General features: G+C 42.7%; 2 protein-coding genes across 6 annotated transcripts; both read right to left on the reverse strand.

Annotated features, from left to right (window-relative positions):
* Window positions 1-1324: 1324 nt before the first annotated feature.
* On the reverse strand, window positions 1325-9582 carry c12h19orf47 (chromosome 12 C19orf47 homolog). 4 transcript variants are annotated; one of them, XM_086125988.1, is made up of 8 exons: window positions 9547-9582; window positions 7598-7685; window positions 7297-7411; window positions 6742-6823; window positions 5598-5720; window positions 5350-5499; window positions 3725-3798; window positions 1325-3278 (listed from the first exon to the last, which is right to left on the reverse strand). In XM_086125988.1, the coding sequence occupies exons 1-8, from the start codon at window positions 9563-9565 to the stop codon at window positions 2712-2714; spliced, it is 1218 nt and encodes a 405-aa protein (XP_085982114.1). In that variant the 5' UTR covers window positions 9566-9582; the 3' UTR covers window positions 1325-2711. The 4 variants fall into 4 exon arrangements, with proteins under 4 accessions (XP_085982114.1, XP_085982116.1, XP_085982113.1 ...); XM_086125990.1 differs by having other exon boundaries at window positions 5425-5499; window positions 5598-5723; XM_086125987.1 differs by having other exon boundaries at window positions 5598-5723.
* A 3856-nt stretch (window positions 9583-13438) lies between these two features.
* fosb (FosB proto-oncogene, AP-1 transcription factor subunit) lies at window positions 13439-20257 on the reverse strand. Of its 2 annotated transcripts, XM_086125508.1 has the most exons (6): window positions 20021-20257; window positions 19705-19862; window positions 17454-17837; window positions 15851-15958; window positions 14393-14722; window positions 13439-14226 (listed from the first exon to the last, which is right to left on the reverse strand). In XM_086125508.1, the coding sequence occupies exons 1-6, from the start codon at window positions 20082-20084 to the stop codon at window positions 14161-14163; spliced, it is 1110 nt and encodes a 369-aa protein (XP_085981634.1). In that variant the 5' UTR covers window positions 20085-20257; the 3' UTR covers window positions 13439-14160. The 2 variants fall into 2 exon arrangements, with proteins under 2 accessions (XP_085981634.1, XP_085981633.1); XM_086125507.1 differs by having other exon boundaries at window positions 13439-14722.
* Window positions 20258-22039: the final 1782 nt, after the last annotated feature.

A 22039-nucleotide genomic window follows, 5' to 3' on the forward strand; every position in this document is an offset into this window, starting at 1 on the left:
CATTATACTTTTGGGAGGGGGAATCCCTAGCTTATCTTAGAAAACAAAGAGAGTCGGCGTCTCAACGGAAACGGAGATGGAGACGAAGATTCAGAAAGCCGTCGACTTCAAGGCGAAGGGCCACCGCTGCTATAAGGAGAAGAAATTCCGCGAGGCGATCGGCAAATATCATCGGGCGCTCCTGCAGCTCAAAGGGGTCCACGTAGCCGACGGGACGACCGGCGGCTTAAAAAATAAATTCAACAAGTGATTTATATACAGTATGTCAAATATTTTATTACTCAATTTTATAGTAAATGAAAAAAATCAACTTGACGGGGGAAAGCTACATTAATGCAAGAAATTTGCAGTGCTCTAATGTAACCATCCCAGATCTATTTGTGAGTCTCGTGAAAAATATTAACAATGGTGTTGCGTTAAATACGTTTAAATAATGTTTTAGAATATAAATAACAAATGTTTGCTACCCGGCTTATTGATTTACGGTAACCCCCCCCCCCCCCCCCCCCCCCCACTTTGTTTTCCTGATTGTAGCGGAGGCAGCTCAAGGTTGCCACATCGTAGTTTGGCCAAGTGGGTTTGCCGTACCAGTCGGTCAAGAACCGCATCAGATTCGGTCACCCCAACGAGTCGTGAGGCGTGACTGCAGCGCACAACTCACGGAAAGACAAACGTGTTTTTCCTGAATGAATTATTATGAGAATATCAAATGGCCAGGACGCAATTATCGCCTTGTTTGCAGTCACCCACCCTTCGCTTGTATTTCATTACATTTCTCTTTGTTTATCACAAATATACACGCGACGAAGGTGAACTGAGGTTTCACAGCAGTTCACAAGTCGTCATGACTTCATCGCTGAGATTTCAAGGGAGGTTTGCAGAGGGAGAGTGCGATCTCTAGTGGACATGGATTCAATCATATGCCTGCCTTTTTGGATGACGTAAGATTTCGCCTTGCAGGCCACCATGTAGTCTGCATTGGATGCAAAAAGGTGTGCTTCCTTTGTTCCACAAAAATACCGCCAATAACGGTTTGGGAATTAACGTTCACGAAGAACGAAGAATATTTGGGGCATGTGGATTTTGGCAGCATTGTGAGCTAGTGGTTGGGATGCTCGACTCACAGGTCTGCGTTTGTGTGGGGTTCACCCACTAACCCCCCCAAGTACTCTGGATTCCATCCACATGACAAAAAAATAAAAAATACATGCATCATGTTAGGTTAGGTTCATTAGTGATTAAATTTGGGCTGAACACTTCATCAGTCAAATCAATATTGCAATGGGGTGGAATGCAATTTTCAAATTGCAAAAGCTACAATTCAGTCAGTTGGTACGCTTTATTTTAAATATGTACATTTCATTTGTTTATGACATAAACTACATAAACTTTATGGAGTGTCGAGAGCGGTTTGGTGCTTAAGTGTAGTCCACGTTTCCATATGAAACATGAAAATCTTGGGATAAAATTGGATTTGATCACACTGTTGCTGAAATCTGAATTATAATCCAAGCCATAAGAGTAAAAATAAATTGACAAAAAATATATTTGGACACTTCGTTTTAATTGCGTTACGAAGCACGGCTTCTTTGTTTTTTTTCTTTTAAACATTTCTTCTTTGTTTCTCAAGACAATAAAAGTTTTTAAAAAAAACAACACTTTAAATATTTACAATTGTAATAAAGTTCAAGTGTAAATTTAAGTCTAAAAAAGACCTACAGCTGTTACACCCCCATGAGATGGCGGGCAGGTGAAAAAAAAAAACACCTTGTGGACCCACAGTCCGGCCAATCAAATGACGATGACGACGACGGCGGTGTTCGGGTTGGCAGAGCTTCCGAGGAACGGTTCCATTCTAAGTACCCAGCTTCAAATAGCTGTATTGAAAAAGGAAACACACAGAGCGGAACCAGGCTGTTTCAGTGTAGAACCGGTACAATGGAGAAAGGGCATTAGATTGATATTTTCATTTCTCCAACAAAGACAAAGATGTAGCATACCATGCTCTGTACGGTGTGAAATCAAGTCGACTCGAATCTATACATGCTGTGTTATAAGAACACTCAACCCACGCTCCCTTTCAGGTAGGCGGTCTATACTAAGGTCAGAAAGTCCACCGGGAGGTTGAGAGGTATCGGAATCATTCCAACTTGGTGCGGATGCTCAGGTTAAGTCGACAATAAGTTTCCTAATAAGTTCCTATGGCTTGACCAAAAGGTGAATCACGATAGGTTTTCACTATTGTATAAAATGAAAAGGGGGACGTAAATTAGCTTTTTAGATTTGAAATTACAAATGACTTCAGAAAATTGTCATGATATGTTGCAGACTATAAATACTGTGACGGGAGGTTTGGGCAGCAGCATCCCTCGTTCACGGGTAAATTATTAAAACGATAATACTAGCACTTCAGTCCATGCCATGCTCATGCATTTGGATTTTTTTTTTAATGCTTAAATACCAAAATCTTAAGAATGATAAATGTCAGCTAACATTGCAGTATTTCTGTCCAAGCAATTAAAAAGAAAAGTTGATTTGTTGGGTGGGAGGAGCACTGATAATTTGGAAAAATTAGGTTACCCATGGCACCAAAGTTCAAACTAAAATACTTTGTTTTGGGTCAGTGTCTATAAAAAAATAAAATAAAATAAAAACCTAATTTTCCCCCAAATGAATCCGCAGTCCTTGCTGCACAACATTTGGGAGGTGTGTTACTTGTTTTTATTGCCTAGCCTCTTGAAAACGCTGACAGCCTTGCAGTCCATCTGGGCGCCAGCACAGTCCACCGCTCCTGCTCCTGTTCCTGTTCCTGTTCTGGCTCCTGCTCCAGTGCTGTTGCTGCTGCTGCTGCTGACTTTGCAGCGCACCACGCTCACTTTCTGCTTGGCCCTGGGCCGAGTGCTCGTCACTCTATTGTCCTGCGTGTCAGCAGGTGGGGGAGACACCGCAGAGGAGGGGGCGGCGGCGCGCTGGTGCTTACCCAGTCTCTGAAGCACGCTGATTTTAGTTACGACACCATTGGAAGAGGACGACGGGGTGGAGGTGTCGGGCGGCGGTCGCTTCAATTTGCCGCCCAGGCGGCGCAGTGTGGTGGGTGCGGGCTTTTTAATGGGCTCGCTCCTCGGGGAGGGCAGCAACTTTTTGAGGACGCCTGCGTACTGGAGGACGGATCCTTCTCCGTCGCTGTCGTCCTCCTGCTCGGTCGACTTCAACTTTCCCGACCTTGGCTCCGCCTCGACTTCGTTTGCTGCGTCCAGACGGCTGAAGACGCCTGTGGGCTGACAACACAAGGAACGTGGTAAGCAAGTCAGGAAGTCATCCTCACACATTTGACGGCTGCTGTTTTGCCATCGTCAGCCAAGAACCGTGAGCATTTCCTTGCACACGGGATCTCTCGCTATATTCATGACACAATCCGTCCAGATCCTGATGTTTTCAGTCCAGCTTGATCTCACCCAGAAGTCCACCGGCGAGGATGTGTGACATGCCAAGTCATAAACCCGTCTTGATGAAAGAAGCCCCCCCATCATAAGCTCCACCCACACCCAACATTAAAACATTTTTTAAAAAATGACAAAAATTGACATTGCAGCATCCTGTGCCATACCCACATCTCAGAAGTTTCAAGTCAACCCCTCCGGCATTCCATAATCCTATTAGCTGACTACAGTGTACAGTCTGTATCCATTTGGCAATATAAAGGAGACAAACTGATGGCCCTCACCTTGTTAGTGCTGGCTGCTGGGTCCGCCTTCGATTCGGCGCCAAGTCTTGCGAACACCGATGTGCGCTTCAAACCTTGTGTTGACACAAGCACAGAAAACATTTGACAGTTTCACACATTTTGATGAATCAGCGGCAAGTTGAAAAACAATCGAAAAAAAAAAAAGTTCAGTCACCATCTCAAGCGGCGCAAATGTGTCACTGCCCTTTTACATAACAGATGGCTTTTAAGGTTTTATTCTGATTTATGTCCGACTGTGAGGAATGGAGCTTCGGTTGTGTACGGCCAGGACAAAAATTCCCAATAAAAGGCATAAAACCAACGTTATGTCTAATTTCTGAGACAAAATATGGTGATTAATGAAACATGAATTTGCCATCTAATTTCAAAATTCACGAAGTCAGCCTGACACAATGCACACTCAATGGCCCACGTAGGAAGGTACAACATCACATTCTAAAGAGAATGAATAAATAGAGCCAAAAGGTAATGCAGCAGTTGTTAAAACCATCATACTGGGTGGAAGCTGATTCTAATATTTTATTTAACATATATTAAACTACACAAGGGCTCAAAGCACAGCCAGGTGAGGAGTCAAACAAAAAAAAGGTTTACAAAAGCACAATTAGGGCTGCCAATTTAGCGTTATGGTCACTTTGTGACCTTTCCAAGTGTTCTTGTAACACTGAGTCCCGTGAATAAACAGACAATATCAGACGAATCATTTTCACATTGAGTTCTGTAACAAGTGAAGGAGCCCGCTGAAAGGCAATTGAGGTGAACACTGCCTAAGACATGCTGCCTGCCTAGCTACATGTCTCAAAAGCCGTTATTTGTCGACAGGTTGGATACTTTTGAGTCAAGTTTAAGTGCTTCCAAGGTGCATATATTTTGTCATTCGGATGAATGGCTCAATTTATATTAAAACATTTTCTTAATTAGAGGGGAAGTCAATCCTCAAAATTTCTTTGCATTATTAAGTTCGATGCAGCCCACAAGCCCAAACATGGCATTCTGTTTCATATTGCTCACCCGTTTTCCGAAGATGAGCCACGCAACGATGATGTCATTTCCAGGTGTCAGAAAGTGGCAAAGTGGCTGTCCCCTGAGATGGCTAAAAACAGGTGGATTTTGCTGCTCAACTCATATTGCACAAATGCAATATTAATCAGAATGACGCATTGAGACTAGTGGAGATGCATAAAACATATCATTTTAAGGAACACTTTGGGGTTTATTTCACCTTTATGGATCGTGTCTGCAAATGTATGTTTTGACAAAGGGGACGTTATTTTCAAGAAGCAGCACTTATTTTCACATTATTTTTATGATGCTTGGGGGGGAGGGGGACACTTTCAAAATGTATCAACGCTTGTTTTGAATCAGGAAAAATGAAGGAAATCCTAGAAGGAAGGCTGACAGATCTGACTGAATAAAAGCAAAACGACTATCAGCAGATTAGTGTCGTGTGAAATATTAATCCAAGAGAGGCATCAAGTGTATGCCGAGCAAACCATATTCTACCATGCCTTGATTGGAGGTGGAGTACTTTTAGTACTGATTAGTCGATTAGCCGTGTTGGGAGTCACGCGGCGAGGCGCCCAGTCCCGCTGGTTCAGGCCTACCTTTCTTGGCCTGCTGGGCCAGGATGCGCCGTGTGCGTGGCGTGGTGCCTTTGGGCATGTTGATGATGTACTTGCCTTCCATCTCTGCTGTCACACGTCGGCGCTTCGCAGCTGACAACTCGTTCCCTTCGTCTTCTGGCTGATTGACCGCTGTCAAGAGGAGGAGAGGTAAGCGGTCAGACAAATGGAATCATGGAGGGTGAGGGGGAAAAAAAAGGTCCCAAGATATGGAGCAGGTTGTGCTTTACCTGCTTTGCTACCCTTGCTTGCTTGAACGTTGGACACTGTGACCGAGAGGCGGTTGTCGGGGCGACGAGCTGGAGTGGTTGGAGGGGAGTCATGGCTCAAGGCGTTGGCTATCATTCGAGTGGCTGCTAAGGGATGATGGGGGAAAAATAAATCATTTTGTGACTGGAAAGCCACCTCATGTCCGATAACAGTGAAAGATGGCGCCGCGAGAGCGGCTGTCTTTACAGCAGCTCCTCATAATTTTGCTGCTGTAAATTGGGAATTTCTCCATTGTGAGACAAATAAAAGGTTTTCTTATTGATACAAAAAGAGAAGCCAAAAGCTAAACAGAGCTGCAGATTGCATTAATATTAGGTAACAGCACTAAGTTTGACAATTTGCATGACTGACAATAGGCATGAGTTGAATCATGAATTGTGTCACCATTTTTTTTCCATATTAAGATGTTTCACATGGAATTGATGGCTGATGATTTAATTGATGGCTAATATTTAGTTTTAGTCAGCTGCTCAATTTTGTGATGATGTCATTGCTGTTCTTGGGTGTGTTTTAATCGCTTCAGTGCAGAAACATCTTTCAACAAGGGAATTGTAACTGGAGTAACAAGGCGATTTTGGTTAGCCTAAATACTGTAGTCCATGTAATCCCCAATTCAGTTTTGGTGTGTCAACATTACTATACAAATCCCGTGACAGTTTACTACAACGTAGTTGGCCCAATCCGATAGCGTTGTCACTTAACATTTGTTATAATAGAATGTTTGGTCAAAAAAATGCAAAGATCGCCGGCCCACCTTGTAAAAATTATGTCTTTCATTTCCTAATTTGCAGAAGCTGTTTTTTAACGGCATAGCTCGATGAGGGTGAGGTTTCAGAGGAAACAGTATTGAGGTAGTGTCTGGAAAGGGAGCAGCTATAAATAAAGCTAGCCCACCCCTTCTCTCGCCTCCACTCAGGCAATACTTTGTACTTCCAGCCCCGTCCACCAATGTGTTAAAAAAAATAGGTACACAAATGCAGAGTCTTAGACTTGAAACCGATGCGGTTGAATGTTTTCAGTATGTATGGACAATCACACTCACACAAAATAACCTCTATTTTTGTGGGCGGCGAGTATTTATTGCTAAGCCTGAGTGGTACTTACGAGTGTTGGCAGTTCTTCTGAGCTCAGCTTTGACGCTGGTCTGTCCTGAGGAGATGGCTTCTGTTGCCAATTTGCACATGTCCTGAATGGGGAAGTGGTTGCAAAATATATTCTATTTTACACACCAAATTAAGTGCCTTGAGGTTGAACGACTCCATCTTTCCCCCTGACAAAGTCAACATCTACCCCCTCTCCAATCTGGAGCATTAATTCTCGAGTTAACGCTTAGGCACATTCCACAGTCCAGCAATAATGCCATTTTCCCACTGTGCAGCAACAGTGCATTCTACTTCAAAAATGGTTTTGCTTATTGATTTCAGGTTACATCGGTGACAAATGGCCATTGATTGACCAGCAGTGATTCACGTCATCCAAATGGTATCGGCAGAAATACTTTGTAGAAGTTCCAGATTTTACCAACAGAAACGTGTGCAATATGGAGTAGAGGCTTGACAAGACAAGTGGGTACTGTGCAGTGGAAATGGGAAGTAAGATGGCATGGATTTCAGTACTGCCCGTTGTCAACATTCCAACAAATCCACAGTGGGACCCGACCTGTCTATGGACGACCTTGGCGTGTTTGAGAATCGCAATGATGTCACCAACAACCGTGATGCCAAGGTCCATCATGATGTCCTTGCTCAGGTCCATCAGCATGTTCTTCTGAATTCTGAAGCAACACAGATGAAAAAAAAATATTTAGCCACATTTTCTGGAATACTAATATTGTAAGTGATTTCATTAAACTACAAGTGTGAAGAACACAGCTCAACCTTTTTACCCTCAGGAAAATTGACGTTTTTAATTGCTTCCATACAGATAGTTGTGTTTCTGGAGTCATTCAAAACGTACCTACCTGTTGTCCACAAAAGAGACTGCATAGGTGACGGCCAGGCCAGCTGGGATGCCGGCATCCTTGAAAAACTGGATCCACTCGGAAGTGGCTTAAAATGTCAAAAACATAATGTTAGAAACCTGGACAAACAAGTTAGTAAATCCTGCTCTTCTATTAATTTTTTTTTTTTTTTTTAAATAAAACTTGTCATCATTAGGTCTGGGTGTGAGCTTTGGTCTATCCTAGCTGACTTTAGACAAAATTGGGATTACTGTACCAGTCAATTGCAGGGCACTTAAAGTCAAATGATCATTCGCAATACTCAACAATTACAGTTGCTATCAAGTGAAAATAAGAATGTCTTGTAAATTTGACACACCACCACAGAGAAGAGTTTTGCTTTGATTTGCGAGCACAAACTTGAGATAAAAGCTCAACTTAGCTGTATTCATAGAGCACTTTAAAATAAACCACTGCTGTATACAAAGTGCTGTACCCGGATCAAATATCATATATACAACAATAAACAATAAAACAATAAATTAATAACATACCGAGTATGTGGAAAAAAGACAAGTCTACAGGATGTAGTACAAAGGCCACTGGGACCACTTGTATAGTGGCATTGAAACTCACTTCGCTTCACAATAATTAGCAGTTTGCCAAATATTGAACAAGATGTTTGTACATAAAACTAAGATAATGGCGTATTTAAAACAACCACCCAGCTTTTTACCAAGTAAAGTCCACTTGGCATAATGCTAAAACAATGCAAAAGGCCACTGACACGCCAACGGTTACCATCAATAGTCATCATTTTAGAAGCAGCGCACACTTGAGCAACAAATGTAGATTGGCACTAATACTAACAAGCATAGAGTATTTATGCTCTACGAAAAATGACTGATATCACAGCATTTTCTTATTTTTGTCTGCATGATAGTTTTGTATTGCCCAGCCAAGGCGGGTAGCATTAAATCATGCAGCACAAACAGTTAAATTTTTTACATTCAATTTAACCACTTTATCTTTTCATAAAGTATAATATCATTGTGGGCTATTTTTCCTTATTAAGAAAACACAAACGTTAATTTTTTTTTTTTTTAACGGGATTAATGCCATTTCCATTTATTTCAATGGGCAATGTAGATATGAGCTACTGTGGTGACCCACAAGGCAAAGGTATAACCGGGACATGATGCATTATAGTTTTGTTTTGTATGACTACATAAATTGACACTGTCCTCCATAAAAGTACATCTTGACAATCGGCCTTCACAACGATACTCGTGTTCAGTTTTGATCGACATGGTCAGTACTGACCTCATCATCACGACTTTCACTAGAACAAACGTTGCACAGAAGTGCCACGGTGGGACAGAGGAGACAAGTTAAGTATAACACATGCTGACCACAAGCAGCTGGAGGTTATTTATAACTACTCAAGCTCATGGCTGGCGCAAAGTGATGGCGGCAGCTGCCACAACAATGGCCCATCCCGACACGTTACACAACATGTACTCGTTTGGAGTCACCAACACGGACAAGGATGAGGCGTTAAATGCAACGACAGACTTCATTTCACTTGACCCTTCAATCGAAGCTGATGTGATATTTGAAGGTTAGCACGACACTATTGCAAAATACCAACAATTAACTCACGCTCATTGTATCTGCAATTCAACACGCGGTTGCCTCATCCCGACATTTAACCAGCAAACGGACGTCATTCATTCAAGCGCCAATGTAAAGAAGCAACCATTTAGCATCGCGATAGCAATTAGCTAAGGAGAGACTATTGTCGCGAACAAAATACCGCTTACGATCACCGGCGACATTAATTGGACGGAAACGGTCTAATATGTTGGCATTGCAGTAAAACAATGACAGGCCCCAGTGTGGAAACAAAACGGAAAAATGCGGTGTTAAATGTTCAGCTTTTGAAATCGGGCCTTTTCGGTCTTTCTCACCTGTTGTCACGGACGCCATGTTTACTAAAATGTGCGGTGACGTCACTGTTCCACTGACATCATTTCCTCACCCTTCCGTCACTTCCAGTGCCGATTGAAGTTTCGGCGACGAGCACTTGAGGTCGCTAGCGCACCATCTTGAGTTTATCCCAGCTCAATTTGGTAAGAGGTGGTGTACAAGAAAGTGTGGTGGTCAGCCAATCACAGTGCATCTGTGGACAAACAACCCACTCATCCGGTCAAAACCAAAATCAATCGATCACCATGCTGCCCCATACACAAATAATCAACACAAAAAGGCACAAAAAAATCAAGATACAGTTATATATAATTTTTATTATTATAAATGTGATTGAAAATTTAGCTGACAATTCCCAAATTTACATCGGCTTCCAGTTTGTTACAATTTCCCCCAAATCGGTAAATTCACAAAGGCAAAGCAAGTGCACGATAACTCATTTAAGAGGAGAGAGATGCATCTCAATGATATACTCTTTTGCTGCAATTTCTTTTCAAGTCAACTGCATTTTGATTAAGATATCAGTTAGGTAGATACTTTATTCATCTTCAGGAAAATTCATATTCAGTTAAGGATGTGTGGACGTTTTATATATATATCAGAAGCTGAATATATTTGTCACATGTTTTGGTCCCATTCAAGCATAATAGGCCTGACAATAAGATTAGAAAAATAAAGTTTGTGTATGTATGTATGTGTGTGTGTGTGTGTGTGTGTGTGTGGTATACATCTATCTATCTATCTGTCTATCTCCATCCGTCCATCAATTTTCCGATCCACTTATCCTCACAAGGGTCGCTGCGGGTGCTGGAGCCTATCCCAGCTGTCTTTGGGCAGTAGGCGGGGGACACCCTGAACTGGTTGCCAGCCAATCGCAGGGCGCACACACAGACGAACAACCATCCACGCTCACACTCACACCTAGGGACAATTTTGAGTGTTCAATCAGCCTGCCATGCATGTTTTTGGAATGTGGGAGGAAACTGGAGTACCGGGAGAAAACCCACGCAGGCCCACACAGACATGCAGACTCCACACAGGAAGGCCGAGATCGAACCCACGACCTTTGCACTGTGAGGTCGACGCGCTAACCACTAGTCCACTGGGCTGTCTATACATATACACACACACACACACATACACACACACACGTATGTTTGTGTGTGCATGTGTGTGTGTGTGTGCGCGCGTGTGTCATTAAAACTGAAAACTGTCTGACATTATTTGTGCAGAGAATCATAATGTCGTAGCACCCTGATGTCAAACTTAACTGTAAATATAAGTAAAGTTATTGTCACATATCCAACAAGATATCTTTGGCTCTTTCACTGTTGTAACTTCAATGTGTATGGTTTGTCATTATGTGACAATGATAAAGTTTGCAGCAAAAAATAATGAAAACATACAATGTCAAATATGGGGAAAAAGATGAAACATTGATATAAATGAATGTGCACCCAAAAAGAATTTAAAATAAAAGACGGAAAATCAATAATTCATAACTTTTCTCCATAGAAAATAAATGTTGTAGTAAGTCTGTGGGAATATTTGAAGTTTTTCTTGCAATACAGTATCACACTGGACATACAGTAGCAGTCAGTTTATCATCCCTGACTAATATTTGCTACATTATGTTCAACCAAGAGCATCGTAAGTATTGCATTTCACACCCAAAAAGTACAACTATGTGTGGATATGCGACTTGTGCAGAATCATACAAATACATTGCAACATTCACCTCAGCATAGAAAAATAGGAGCAACTCTTGTTGATGGCTGTTGTACAGTGCAAGCAGGTTGATTGTGTCATCTTTATAGAAAGTAAAAGGAACCCACAAAGGAAAGAAATGAATGGATGTGCATTCAGTGCAAGGGCCTCTGAGGTGTCATTCACACATTCAATGATGCATTGAATATTCTTAATCATCATTGATTATTCTCGTGATGCAATGAAAAGGTGATTGATATGCTTCCACAGATTCAGCTGCATGGAATTCACTACTCTGTCCATCAAGGGAGTCAAGAGCCAATGTAAACTGTGGTGTACAACATATAACTGCCTTTTTCTTTTATCATGATTGCAAAGTAGCACCACAATGAAGAAAAAACTATGTACATGAGAACTAGTGAACATGTTTTATGCGTATTCTGACACACTAAAACATATTCTCATCACATTTGCATTTTGGAGAGAAAATCAATCAAAAAGGTGTCCCGAAATATTTCTTAATCAACTGTTCAAAAAGTGAGGTCCACCCATTTCCTGAGCACCAGGAGCCACTCAGACAGAAAACTATACCATCAATTTGTCATTATTTGGATGTCGCATTTTTATTTCTTTATTCAAAAATAAATAAAGTCTTTTATGTAAAATGATATGTTTGTCTTTCAAATACACATTTTAGTTCATTCTTGAAGCATATTATTTGTTTATTATAAGGGCAGAAATACAAATAGAGAACATGTTTTGTGTAGATGTAACAGTGACTTCAGTATACTGTACTTTTTTTAAAATTTCGATTTTTGAAGATAAAGTGGTGGTGTCAGTAGCTTTGGGTCAGACCTCACAGAGAAAAATTAGACAAAACAAATGGCGTCATCACAACCTTGTAACATAGTCATAGTTACATACATACATCGACTGTCTTGAATAGTGCTTGATACTGTTTTGTAAAACATAAATACACATGGCGAGAGGCAATGAAATCATGCTTCAGGTTAAAGGACAGGGCCATTTTTTTTAAAACCTATCATACAGTATATATTTCTTATAATTTTTTTCATTCTCTTACAAAAATATTCATTTTAAAAGTAAATCTCAAGAACATCTTTCAAATTTCTTCATTGACAAAAATATCCCCTCTAGAGCTGCAACACATTCATACTTGACAATCATAGCGCATACACTTATTTATACATACACAGACATATATATACTGCATGTATATATATACAGTATATATATAAAAATCTTCTTACATGAGAGATGGAACAAGATTTTTTTTTAACTTTCAACACACACAAAACCTTTAAGTGCACAGCATACCTCCAAAGTTGCCACATGAAAACAATCAAATCAAGGGAAAAAATATATACTTAACGATGCAACAACAACAGAGTTGGAGGTGGGCTGCAGTGTGGCGTACAAGTAAAAGCAGAACAATCAAATACATAAAAAAGACAAAATATGCAACAAGTGTCACTGGAACGTACGAGCAAAAAACAAATGGCACAAATTCACAGGCAGGAGAGGACGCTGGCGCCCTAACATCGGCCCGGATAATCTCCTCTATTTGTTTCCGGGTCAGCCTCCGTGACAACCTCACTCAAGAAAGAAATAAACAGGCCAGGTGCAGTCATATGCACGCCCCATATTGAGAGGTTGTCTGCATTTCCCGTTAAAGGCAAACAGGCAAGAAAAAAAGCATCATCCGGAGACTCAAAAGCCATGGTGGTGTGGTGAAGCTTCTGACTGAGAGAGAAACCCTCCACACAGTTGGCAAGAGCGACATCTTTTAAAAAGGTTGAATCGAGGCAGCCGCACGGCACTCTTTGCGTTTGTTGATGACATTTCGCCTTCAATCCAAAGGCTTCTGCAGTTCTGAATTTTTCGGTGAAGGTTCGAGACATCACATATCATCTGACAAATTGAGAACGGAAGAAGCCTTTTGAATTAAAGATTATAATACCTTCAACAAACGAGACAAATCCGGTTGCCTCGATTCACCCCTTCCGGATTGCCATGACGGGGATGACTGAGAATCTACGCGGACAGAGCTTTTACTTACATTTTTTTTTTGATTGTTTTGCATTTGGCTCACGTCAACAAAAGCACAGCCCCCCCCCCCCCCACCCCCAGCCACTCAACATGCCTTGTGTTCATCGTGACAAGAAGTGGCTCAACCAAAGACCTCCGCCTTGCTTTTTTTTTTGCATCAACTGTGCATCCAAATGTCAAACTGGAGCTCCCAGTGAAGTGTGCGCTTGTTTGGAACACGCTGCAGAATCTCGATCCAAGTCGACATGGAGCAGTTAAGGTGTGTGTAAGTATTAGGTTGGGGGCCGGGCGATTCACTCAAGGTCCCAGGGACTGGAGGGGGTCTTCGGGCTCTTGGGCGTGGAGGACTTCAAGCAGAGAGAGGGGGAGAAACACAAGAGACAGAAGAGGAGAAACTGATGCTGGCACGGCAGAGGAATTGTAACAACGCGGTGATCGCCAACTTCCAAGCATGAGGAAGCTGAGGGGGGGTTGGGCAGATGAAGGGTGAGCGGTAAGTGTCTCACCTCTGGGCACTGGGCAAAAGAGGAGGGTGGAAGGGCAAGGATGGAGGAGAGGATGATAGACCCTCAGAGGGAACAAGGTGGGGGGGCACCGGTTGCAGTTGTGGCCGCTCACTGGAGAGCGAGTTTAGTTTACGCTGTATTTTACATGCACGCTGACTGATTGACGTTTGCAATTTGAATCCGTCTCTCTCTTGGAATGCGCGTTAATTTTGTTCTTTAACTTAAATGGGCAGCAGTCAGCCCCTATTCAGCGAGCATTTAGGTATGTGCGAGTTTTGTCGGGCAGTCAGAGCGCCAGCAGGGAAGGCGAGTTCAAGGAATCGGATGACTGCTCGCTACTGCTGTTCCGAAGGTTGGCACTGACCCCGCAGGCTCCCTCTGGGTAGGTGAACACAAATGAAGATGTGTATGAAGTGCTGTGGCTGGCAATGCCCACATCGTCATGGTTACCACCACCACCACCACCACCGTCGCCGGCCATGAGGCACGGCCCGCCAGGTGCCGCCGCCTCATTCGGGCCATAGAAAGAACGAGAGAACTCTACCTCCTGTATCATTCCTGGCTGAGGCTGCTGGACATGTTGCTGCTGCTGCGGTTGAGGCGGAATCTGCGACTGTGTGGAGGCTGCGTGGCCTGAGTAGGCAGGAGCCAAATAGAAAGAGTCATCCTTCACAGCCAAGCCCGCAATGGTGGGGGGAGCTTGTAAGTTCTGCATGGGGAGCTGTGCCGAGCTTGGCTGAGGCTGTTCCTGGTATAGGATCTTGCAGTTGGGCTGGTGGGCCACCAGGACTAATTCCAGGCGCTCCTTCTCCTTCTGCAGCTCAGAAATCTCCGCCTCCAGCTCAGTCTTCTCCTCCTCCAGAATGTCCGTCTCCTGTGTGGGCGGAGGGAGGAACAAAGGATGAGAAAGGTCATGGAAAACGAAGGGTCTACTGAAGATAGTGTGTATTAAGCACTCTGATTAGTATTTTACCCTGACTTTAGGATGGACTCTTTATGAGGTACTAACGTTTAAAATGAGGCGGCCAGTCGACTCTTTGGTTCAAGTCAACTTGAGACGACTACAGCTTGAAGTCGATTAATTTCACTTGTTTTGGCTCATCACAGACGCATCACTGGAAACAGGCAATCTAGCAGTGGTGCCTCAAGTAAACATTTCACTAAAACTGAGCCTGGTCGCACGATCAATTGCAAAATATGCAAATCAATCCAACAAAGGTTCTACGAACGCCTATCTGAAAAGACATCTGCTCACGCTAGCCCAACAGCCTCAATCCTCGCGTCGGCCATTAGTAAACTCAATGCATGCCCTCCTGTGACAATGAAATACGGTATAATGGGGAGTCGCAAGCCTGTAGTTGCGTTACATGAATCAGTGTTAGAGTTCCAACGGTCTGCAAGGGAATTAAGATGTCTGAATGTGAATGGATGAGTGTCTGACCATGATCGCATGAACGAGTACGGGGTTGGGGGTAGACGGTGGGGAAAGTAATTAAGTGAACTTGTGTGATGACGCGAGAGCATGCACGGACTAGTTTATTGAAAAACTATCAGCGACATCATCGCTGAAACAATGTCAAGTTACCAATTATCACATTGGCACAACTACAAAAAAATTGAAGTCGTTCAACCCTTATCAGGCACACCTGCACAATCAACTTGGTTTCAATTAAAGAGGTCAATAAGAATTTCGATCAGAGGCGAGAGGGGTTTTTTTCCTGTCAGAGGACCTTTCAGTCCATTGAGCGGTATGCTAATGTATTTATTTTGAAATATGATTCAATGAGGGCAGCACAATGTCCTGGGCGTTAGCTTGCAGAATTTGCAGACACAGTTCTAGGGTTTAGAAGATTAAAACCTCAAACCCAGTTTTTCTGTGTGGAGTTTGCATTCCTGCTCTGTGGTTATGAAAATATTCATTTTTGGAGAAAAAAAATTGTATTGGATCTCATTAGAATGTGAAGATATACGAGTCTTACGTTAGAGCATGAGCCAAGCTTACCGATTGCAGCCTGTCCGTGAGTTCCCGTCGGCGGTTTCTACACTTGGCGGCGGCCAGCTTGTTCCTCTCTCGACGGACACGTCGCTTCTCCTCCTCTTCGGGAGTCAGCTAGGGTGAAAAGAAGAAGTGCTTAAGTGCGTCGCTTTGACTCGGAAGGAGTCATACCGAATTGTCTCCAGTGATATATGATATCTTTACATCAAGCTTTTTCTCTCATGTTACTTTCTCTACAAGCGCCTCCAGAGCAGGGGTGGGGATTCTTTTTCCTAATGTATAAATAAACAAGAACATTGGTGGGTGAAATGTTTTCGTTCCAGCAGTTCCTCTGAGGATTACTGATGGTGCAATGGTATTATTGCCCTACTTTGGACTATGCAGTGTTCAGGATTCAGTTCCTACTCAGTGATGGTGTGAATGTGCGCGTAACTGGTTGTCTTTCTCTACATATGCTCTGTGGTAAACTGGCGCTCACTCTAGGATATCGTCTGCCTTTCGCCTAAAGTCAGCTATGACCCGATACTGGATAAATGGTATAAAAGATGGCGGCAGATCAAATGCCACCCACCCTTTCTCTACACTGTAAACCATTTTGTTTCCACTTACAAATGTCTGCTTTTAGTCTTAACCACACCCCTATTCTAATTTAAAAGGAAGTAGGGCTCAGTGATTGGCTGGCAGGATGGGCAACCCAAGACCTGGACTCACTGGTGATTGCTATAATTGATTGCCCCCACAGGAGTAGTTTGTGTGATTTTCTGCTGGTCACGCAGTGTTGTGAATTTGAAGAAATGTATTTTTGGATGGTTGATAGTCTTCTTAACTGTGTGAAACACACTAACGTCGTAAAGTGCTGTGACAGCGAAGGATGCTCAGTTTAAGAACATTTTAAAGATGTTCGAAATTTCAGGGCAAACTTTAATGAGCCCTGATGAAAACCCAACATTCTCTGCGTTCGTAAACATTCACAAGCATTCGCACCTCGGTGAGATACCGCTTTAATATGTTTCTCTTGCTTTTCGATCGTATTTGATGATTCACTTAAAAACACGCTAACCAGCAGACTCATTTTTTGTACTATGGTTAAAACGGTGTTCGGTGGCTGGAGGGCTTGGCGAGTAACACAGCTGACTTTGGACACAAGGACTGAGGTACAAAACCCGGCCAGGGCAAATGGTAACATTCACCTTAAGCAAGAAAAATGAATATCCCGGTCACTTAACCTGGATAAAAATTGGTGGCTGTGGAAACTGTGCCAAACAAATCATGTGGGTGCTTTGCAGTGGGGACCTCTGACTAGGAAAAGTTAAAAGTCAGAATTGAATCCACTTCACTGATTACTTTTGAAAAAGTATTGTCATTACTTAATATTCTAATTTGCACACAAATAAGCATGACATTTATTCAATAAAAAATATTTCGTAGGCTCGTCTTCCATTCTAATTTCAACGACAGAAAATATTGAGTTGAATGGATGGTTTGTTCCACAAAGAACATGTGCACGTGGTCGAACCCAACAAGTGTACCCGTAAGCAAAATTCATGTGATAGAGAAATGTGTAAAATGTGAATGCCAACAAACACACCGTCCATGCACACACACTTACTAACACACCAACATCTCCGTCTTCACTCACAGACTCTTCTCGAGTGCGGCGGCTACGGGCTCTGGACTGGCGGATGGGGCCCGGTGCTGGGCCAGGGGTGTCCGAACTCGGAGGAGAGAATGCGGACCCGGAGGAGTAGCTAGTGCCTGGCATGTCATAGGGATCAATCAGTGGCACTGGCCGGGTCATGGAGGAGGTGCCGGTGGTGCCGCTCTGCCCCGAGGCCTGGGAGGAGATGAGGGTGGACTGGACCATCCACTGCAGGTCCTGACTGGTGGTGATGGCAGTGACGGTTGGCACGAACGAACCGGGCATCTCCCCTCCGCCGCTGGATCCTGGCCCGCTACCCACAATGCTCAAGCCAGCTGCGGCTGACACACACTCCTGGGGCAAGGGACACATGGACAGGAAGTCTTAAACGCATTCGGGAAACTATGGAATCTTAGAGAAAACTTGGAAACTCAGAGACAGAATTACTGGTCCCAGTAACCTGAGTCAATTTAACAGCAAGGGTTTAATAAACTATTCCCAAGTACTATAAACAATTGTAATATAGTAGGCACAGAGGTACTGATGGTGTGGTGATTCACTAGCCTGATTTCTGTACAGGTGGCGTGGATTCAGTTCTCACTCATTGACCGTGTGAATGTGAGTGTGAATAAATGTTATACCCAGTAATTGACCGGCGACCAGTTCAGGGTGTTGTCAGCTGGGAGAGGCTCCAGCCACTCTGATCATGGATAAGCGGTAGATTATACGAATGGATGGACATTTGGCATTAATTGACAAAATAAAAATAAAATGACTTGGTTGCTTTTTTAAACATTCATCCATTTTCTAATCCGCTTATCCACACAAGGGTCACGGGTGTGCTGGAGCCTATCCCAGTTGTCTTCGAGCAATTGGCAGCGTACACCCTGAACTGGTTGCCAGCCAATTGCAAGGCACACATAGACAAACAATCATTTGCCCTCACAATCACACTTAAGACAAATTTAGAGTGCTCCATTAATCAACCATGCATGAATTTGTAATGTGGGAGGAAACCGGAGCACCCGGAGAAAACCCGTGCAGGCACAGGGAGAACATGCAAGCTCCACACAGGAAGGCCGGGGCCTGGAATTGAACCCCGCACCTCTGGACTGTGTGGCGGCCATACTAAACAGTTGCCGCCGAGTTGTTTTTTATTTTTATTTTTTCTTCTGATGTTCTGTTATTTTTGGGGCTGAAACCCTAATGCCCTTTAATCCATTATTCATCAGATTTGGAAATGAGGGCTGGTAACTATAAAAATCACAGTGGTTACCCTAACTTCGATTCTCAGTTTTTGCATGTTCTCCCTTCTCTTGTGTTTGTGTTCTCCGGGAACTCTGGCTTCCTCCCACGTTTCAAATACATGCATGTTAGGTTCATTTAAAAAGTAGCACTGAATTTAAATTTGAATGCCCCAAGACAGCTGGGATAGGCTCCAGCACGCCCCGCGACCCTTGTGAGGATAAAGTGGATCAGAAAATGGATGGATAGATGGACAATGTCACGAAAGTTTAATATGTATACATGTTAATTATACGGCGCGCAAAGTGATTTTTAAATTTAGACATGAAGTACTGCTGACAAATCTATCTCATTTTAAAATTAATTACTTTATGCAACGTCGACCAGACGGCCTGCCGCTTTAACAGAGAGAACCCCAAAGTCCCTCCTTCTCTTTCCTCCTCCCCGTCACACCCCCGGCTGGTGTTCCCCTTGACAACGCGACGTAGCATTCCAAAATAGAACGTCCATTTTACGTCACTGCCTCGAAAAGAGACAGAGCGAGAGATATCCACAGAGAGAGAGAGAGAGAGAGAGAGAGAGAGAGAGAGAGAGAGAGAGAGAGAGAGAGAGAGGGAGAGAGAGACAGAGAGACAGAGAGACAGAGAGCGCAAACGCGCTCGAGTGGAGGATCTTCGTGAGGGGAGGGGCTTCGCCCGTGACGGAGAAAGCTAGCAACTGTGTATGTGTCACCGGCAACAAGAAGCGAGCACGTTTTCCGTGCCTGGAGCCGGTACAGCTTTTTTTTTTTACACCATGTACACACTCAGAGATATGTTTACATAACACGACTAACGCCGAAAGCGATTTTATTTTAAATTTGGATAAAAATTGACGGTAGGTAGCGAGCGAGCTCCTTGCTATTTCCGGGTAGCTCCATGAACATATGCAGTAAGAGAACATTTAGACACTTTTTAGTGTGTTCGTTTCGATTTACTTGCGGAGCACTGGTGGTCGGCGGGCTGCCGAATGAGTCCACGGAGGAGAGGTACTGGGACTCTATGGACGGGGACGAGCTACTACGGGATCCGCTGTCGGGGTCGCCGGGGAACCCTTGGTACATCTCCCCGCGAGGGCTGAGAGAGAGTTTGACACCTGCAAAATATTTCGTTTTTGTGTATATATACATATTTGGGGGTACCGATGTTGTTTGTCATTAGAATAAACGCACAAAATTACAAACAGACCAAACAACAACAACAAAAAGCTCCCATATGAGTGGTTATAGTATGCCAACAAACCGGCAAACTCACCGTTTCTCGTCTTATTGCTGTTTTCCGGTGAGGCGCTCCTGGTGTCTTCCCAAAAAAGTTGCATGAAGAAGCTTTTATCCACTTCCCCGCAACCAGAAAGCGGGGGGAAATTGCCCCGAAGAGGTGTTCTCCTTCCACTCCCCGGTTTCAAACTACTTCTTCGATCCGAAGCTCGATAGATCCATAAACTCCGATTGGCGGCACGACCCGGCGAATGCACGACGGAATTACGGTACAAACAAGCAGATTTTGTCTTATGAATGAATCCTCCTTGAGTAGCCAACAACCGAGGCATTTAAGTCCCGCCTCGGGGTTCCGCTGACGTACATGCCCATATTTGTGCACCGCTGTTGTGTTTGGTATCCTTGGTGACGTCGAGGGATTCCCTCTCACACTGGAATAAGCCAAAGTTTACCTCGCTGGCGGGTAATCATAGACGCTATTCTCTTTTTTGAATAATTTCCAACGTAAGGGGGGTATTTCTCACCGTCTGACTATTTCGGAGAGGAAACTTGTGGATTGTAAGTGTTATAAGTATGGAAAGATTCATATATTTTGAGACAAAAACTAGGTCAGCTGAGGTTACATTGATCACTATTTGAGTTTTATTCTTACAATACTTGAAAAGTGACATTTCTGTTTAAATATTTGACTATTTTTAAAGGGAAAAATATGGATCAGTGCATTTGCACTGAAAGAAACGCTTCACTCTCAAAGTGCCACCATCATGACTAATAATAATTAATCAAAACCATTAACTATGTGAAGAAAAGTACTTAAATTATGATTCTATTCAATTCTTTTGCCTCCCAGTCTCAGAGGGACCGCGGGTAACCCTAGTAGTACTAACATACACTAAGAAATACTGGGGAGACCACTATTGGAGTTTACCATTTTGCGCTAACAATATTTGAATAGTGATATTTGTGTTTATGGATGACTACTTTTAAAAAAGAATGAGAGGGGCATAAAGGACAAATATATTTAATGTTTTATTTACTTAAACCTATTTTTAAATACAGGGAAAATGTAAAAATACAGTAATAATGTAAAAATACATTCATTAATATACGAGTATTAGTTGTAGTAGAAGCATTTGATTAGCTTTCAATTTGTCATTTCAATTACGTCACAATTCAAATTTCACAAACAAAAAACAAAGGAGGAATACTACAAATATATACTCAAAATTAGTAAAAATAAATATATGTTTTTAAATCTAGTATATCATTTAAAATGTTACTTTTTCCCTACTTATTGTCATTGTTAATACAAGCTATGCTGCTTATGGCTTGGCCAGGCCACCGTTTTAAATAAGACTTTGGTATAAACTGCTATAAACTTTTATTTGGTTAAATAAAAGTTTAAAAGGGTATTATTTCACTTCGTGTCAAAATGACTGCTATGAAAAACATGTCATAAACTTATAGTGATTTTTAAGTCATTTTCCCATGTTCACTAGATGATCATTTTCTATACCACTTGTCTTCATACGGGCCTTGTGAGAGCACACAGACACGTGGAGAAGATGATGCAAACTCAATACAGGAAGCCCCGAGCTGAGATTTGAACTGAGAACTTCAAAAATGTGCTGTGGATGTCCAAATCACTTTGTGACTGTGTTACAAAATACATTATGAAAACAGTTGGGGGGAAAATAACCCAGTTGAAAAGGAACTGACCACCAGTTGGGTCAAATGAATAACCCACGTTTTTTTTCTTGTCCCCCCCCCAAAAAAAACCCGAATAATGTATTTTACACAATAATTTAAAATACATCAGACTTGGTCATCCTATGGACCATATATAGCCTGACCCACAAACGATCATAATTATGATAATGATAAACATCATGGTCTGGCCCTTGTAGGACCCCTGATGAAAGACAATTTTACATGTTTTTTGGGGGGGGGGGGGGGTTAGCTTTTGATGAAGAACGTGTGTGAAGTTGCAAAATGCTCTCTTGTAAATTTTTGTATGCCACTTAAATCCCTATTGTAGTCATTCTCAGGACACACC

This window comes from Hippocampus guttulatus, chromosome 12 (genome assembly GCF_054856545.1).
Source record: "Hippocampus guttulatus isolate MCC_2025c chromosome 12, RoL_Hgut_1.0, whole genome shotgun sequence".
In the NCBI taxonomy this organism is placed as follows: domain Eukaryota; kingdom Metazoa; phylum Chordata; class Actinopteri; order Syngnathiformes; family Syngnathidae; genus Hippocampus; species Hippocampus guttulatus.

What these genes read in the sequence shown, in the direction of transcription:
- c12h19orf47 (XM_086125987.1), bottom strand. An exon ending in CAGAAGAACTGCCAACACTC is followed by an intron (nt 5,724 to 6,741) that starts GTAAGTACCACT and finishes ATCATCCCTTAG; the next exon opens with CAGCCACTCGAATGATAGCC. An exon ending in AAGCAAGGGTAGCAAAGCAG is followed by an intron (nt 5,500 to 5,597) that starts GTAAAGCACAAC and finishes TCCTCTTGACAG; the next exon opens with CGGTCAATCAGCCAGAAGAC.
- fosb (XM_086125507.1), bottom strand. Translation starts at nt 20,084, where the DNA reads ATGCAACTTTTTTGGGAAGACACCAGGAGCGCCTCACCGGAAAACAGC. An exon ending in ACGGAGATGTTGGTGTGTTA is followed by an intron (nt 15,959 to 17,453) that starts GTAAGTGTGTGT and finishes TTTTCACCCTAG; the next exon opens with CTGACTCCCGAAGAGGAGGA. An exon ending in TCACGGACAGGCTGCAATCG is followed by an intron (nt 14,723 to 15,850) that starts GTAAGCTTGGCT and finishes CCGCCCACACAG; the next exon opens with GAGACGGACATTCTGGAGGA.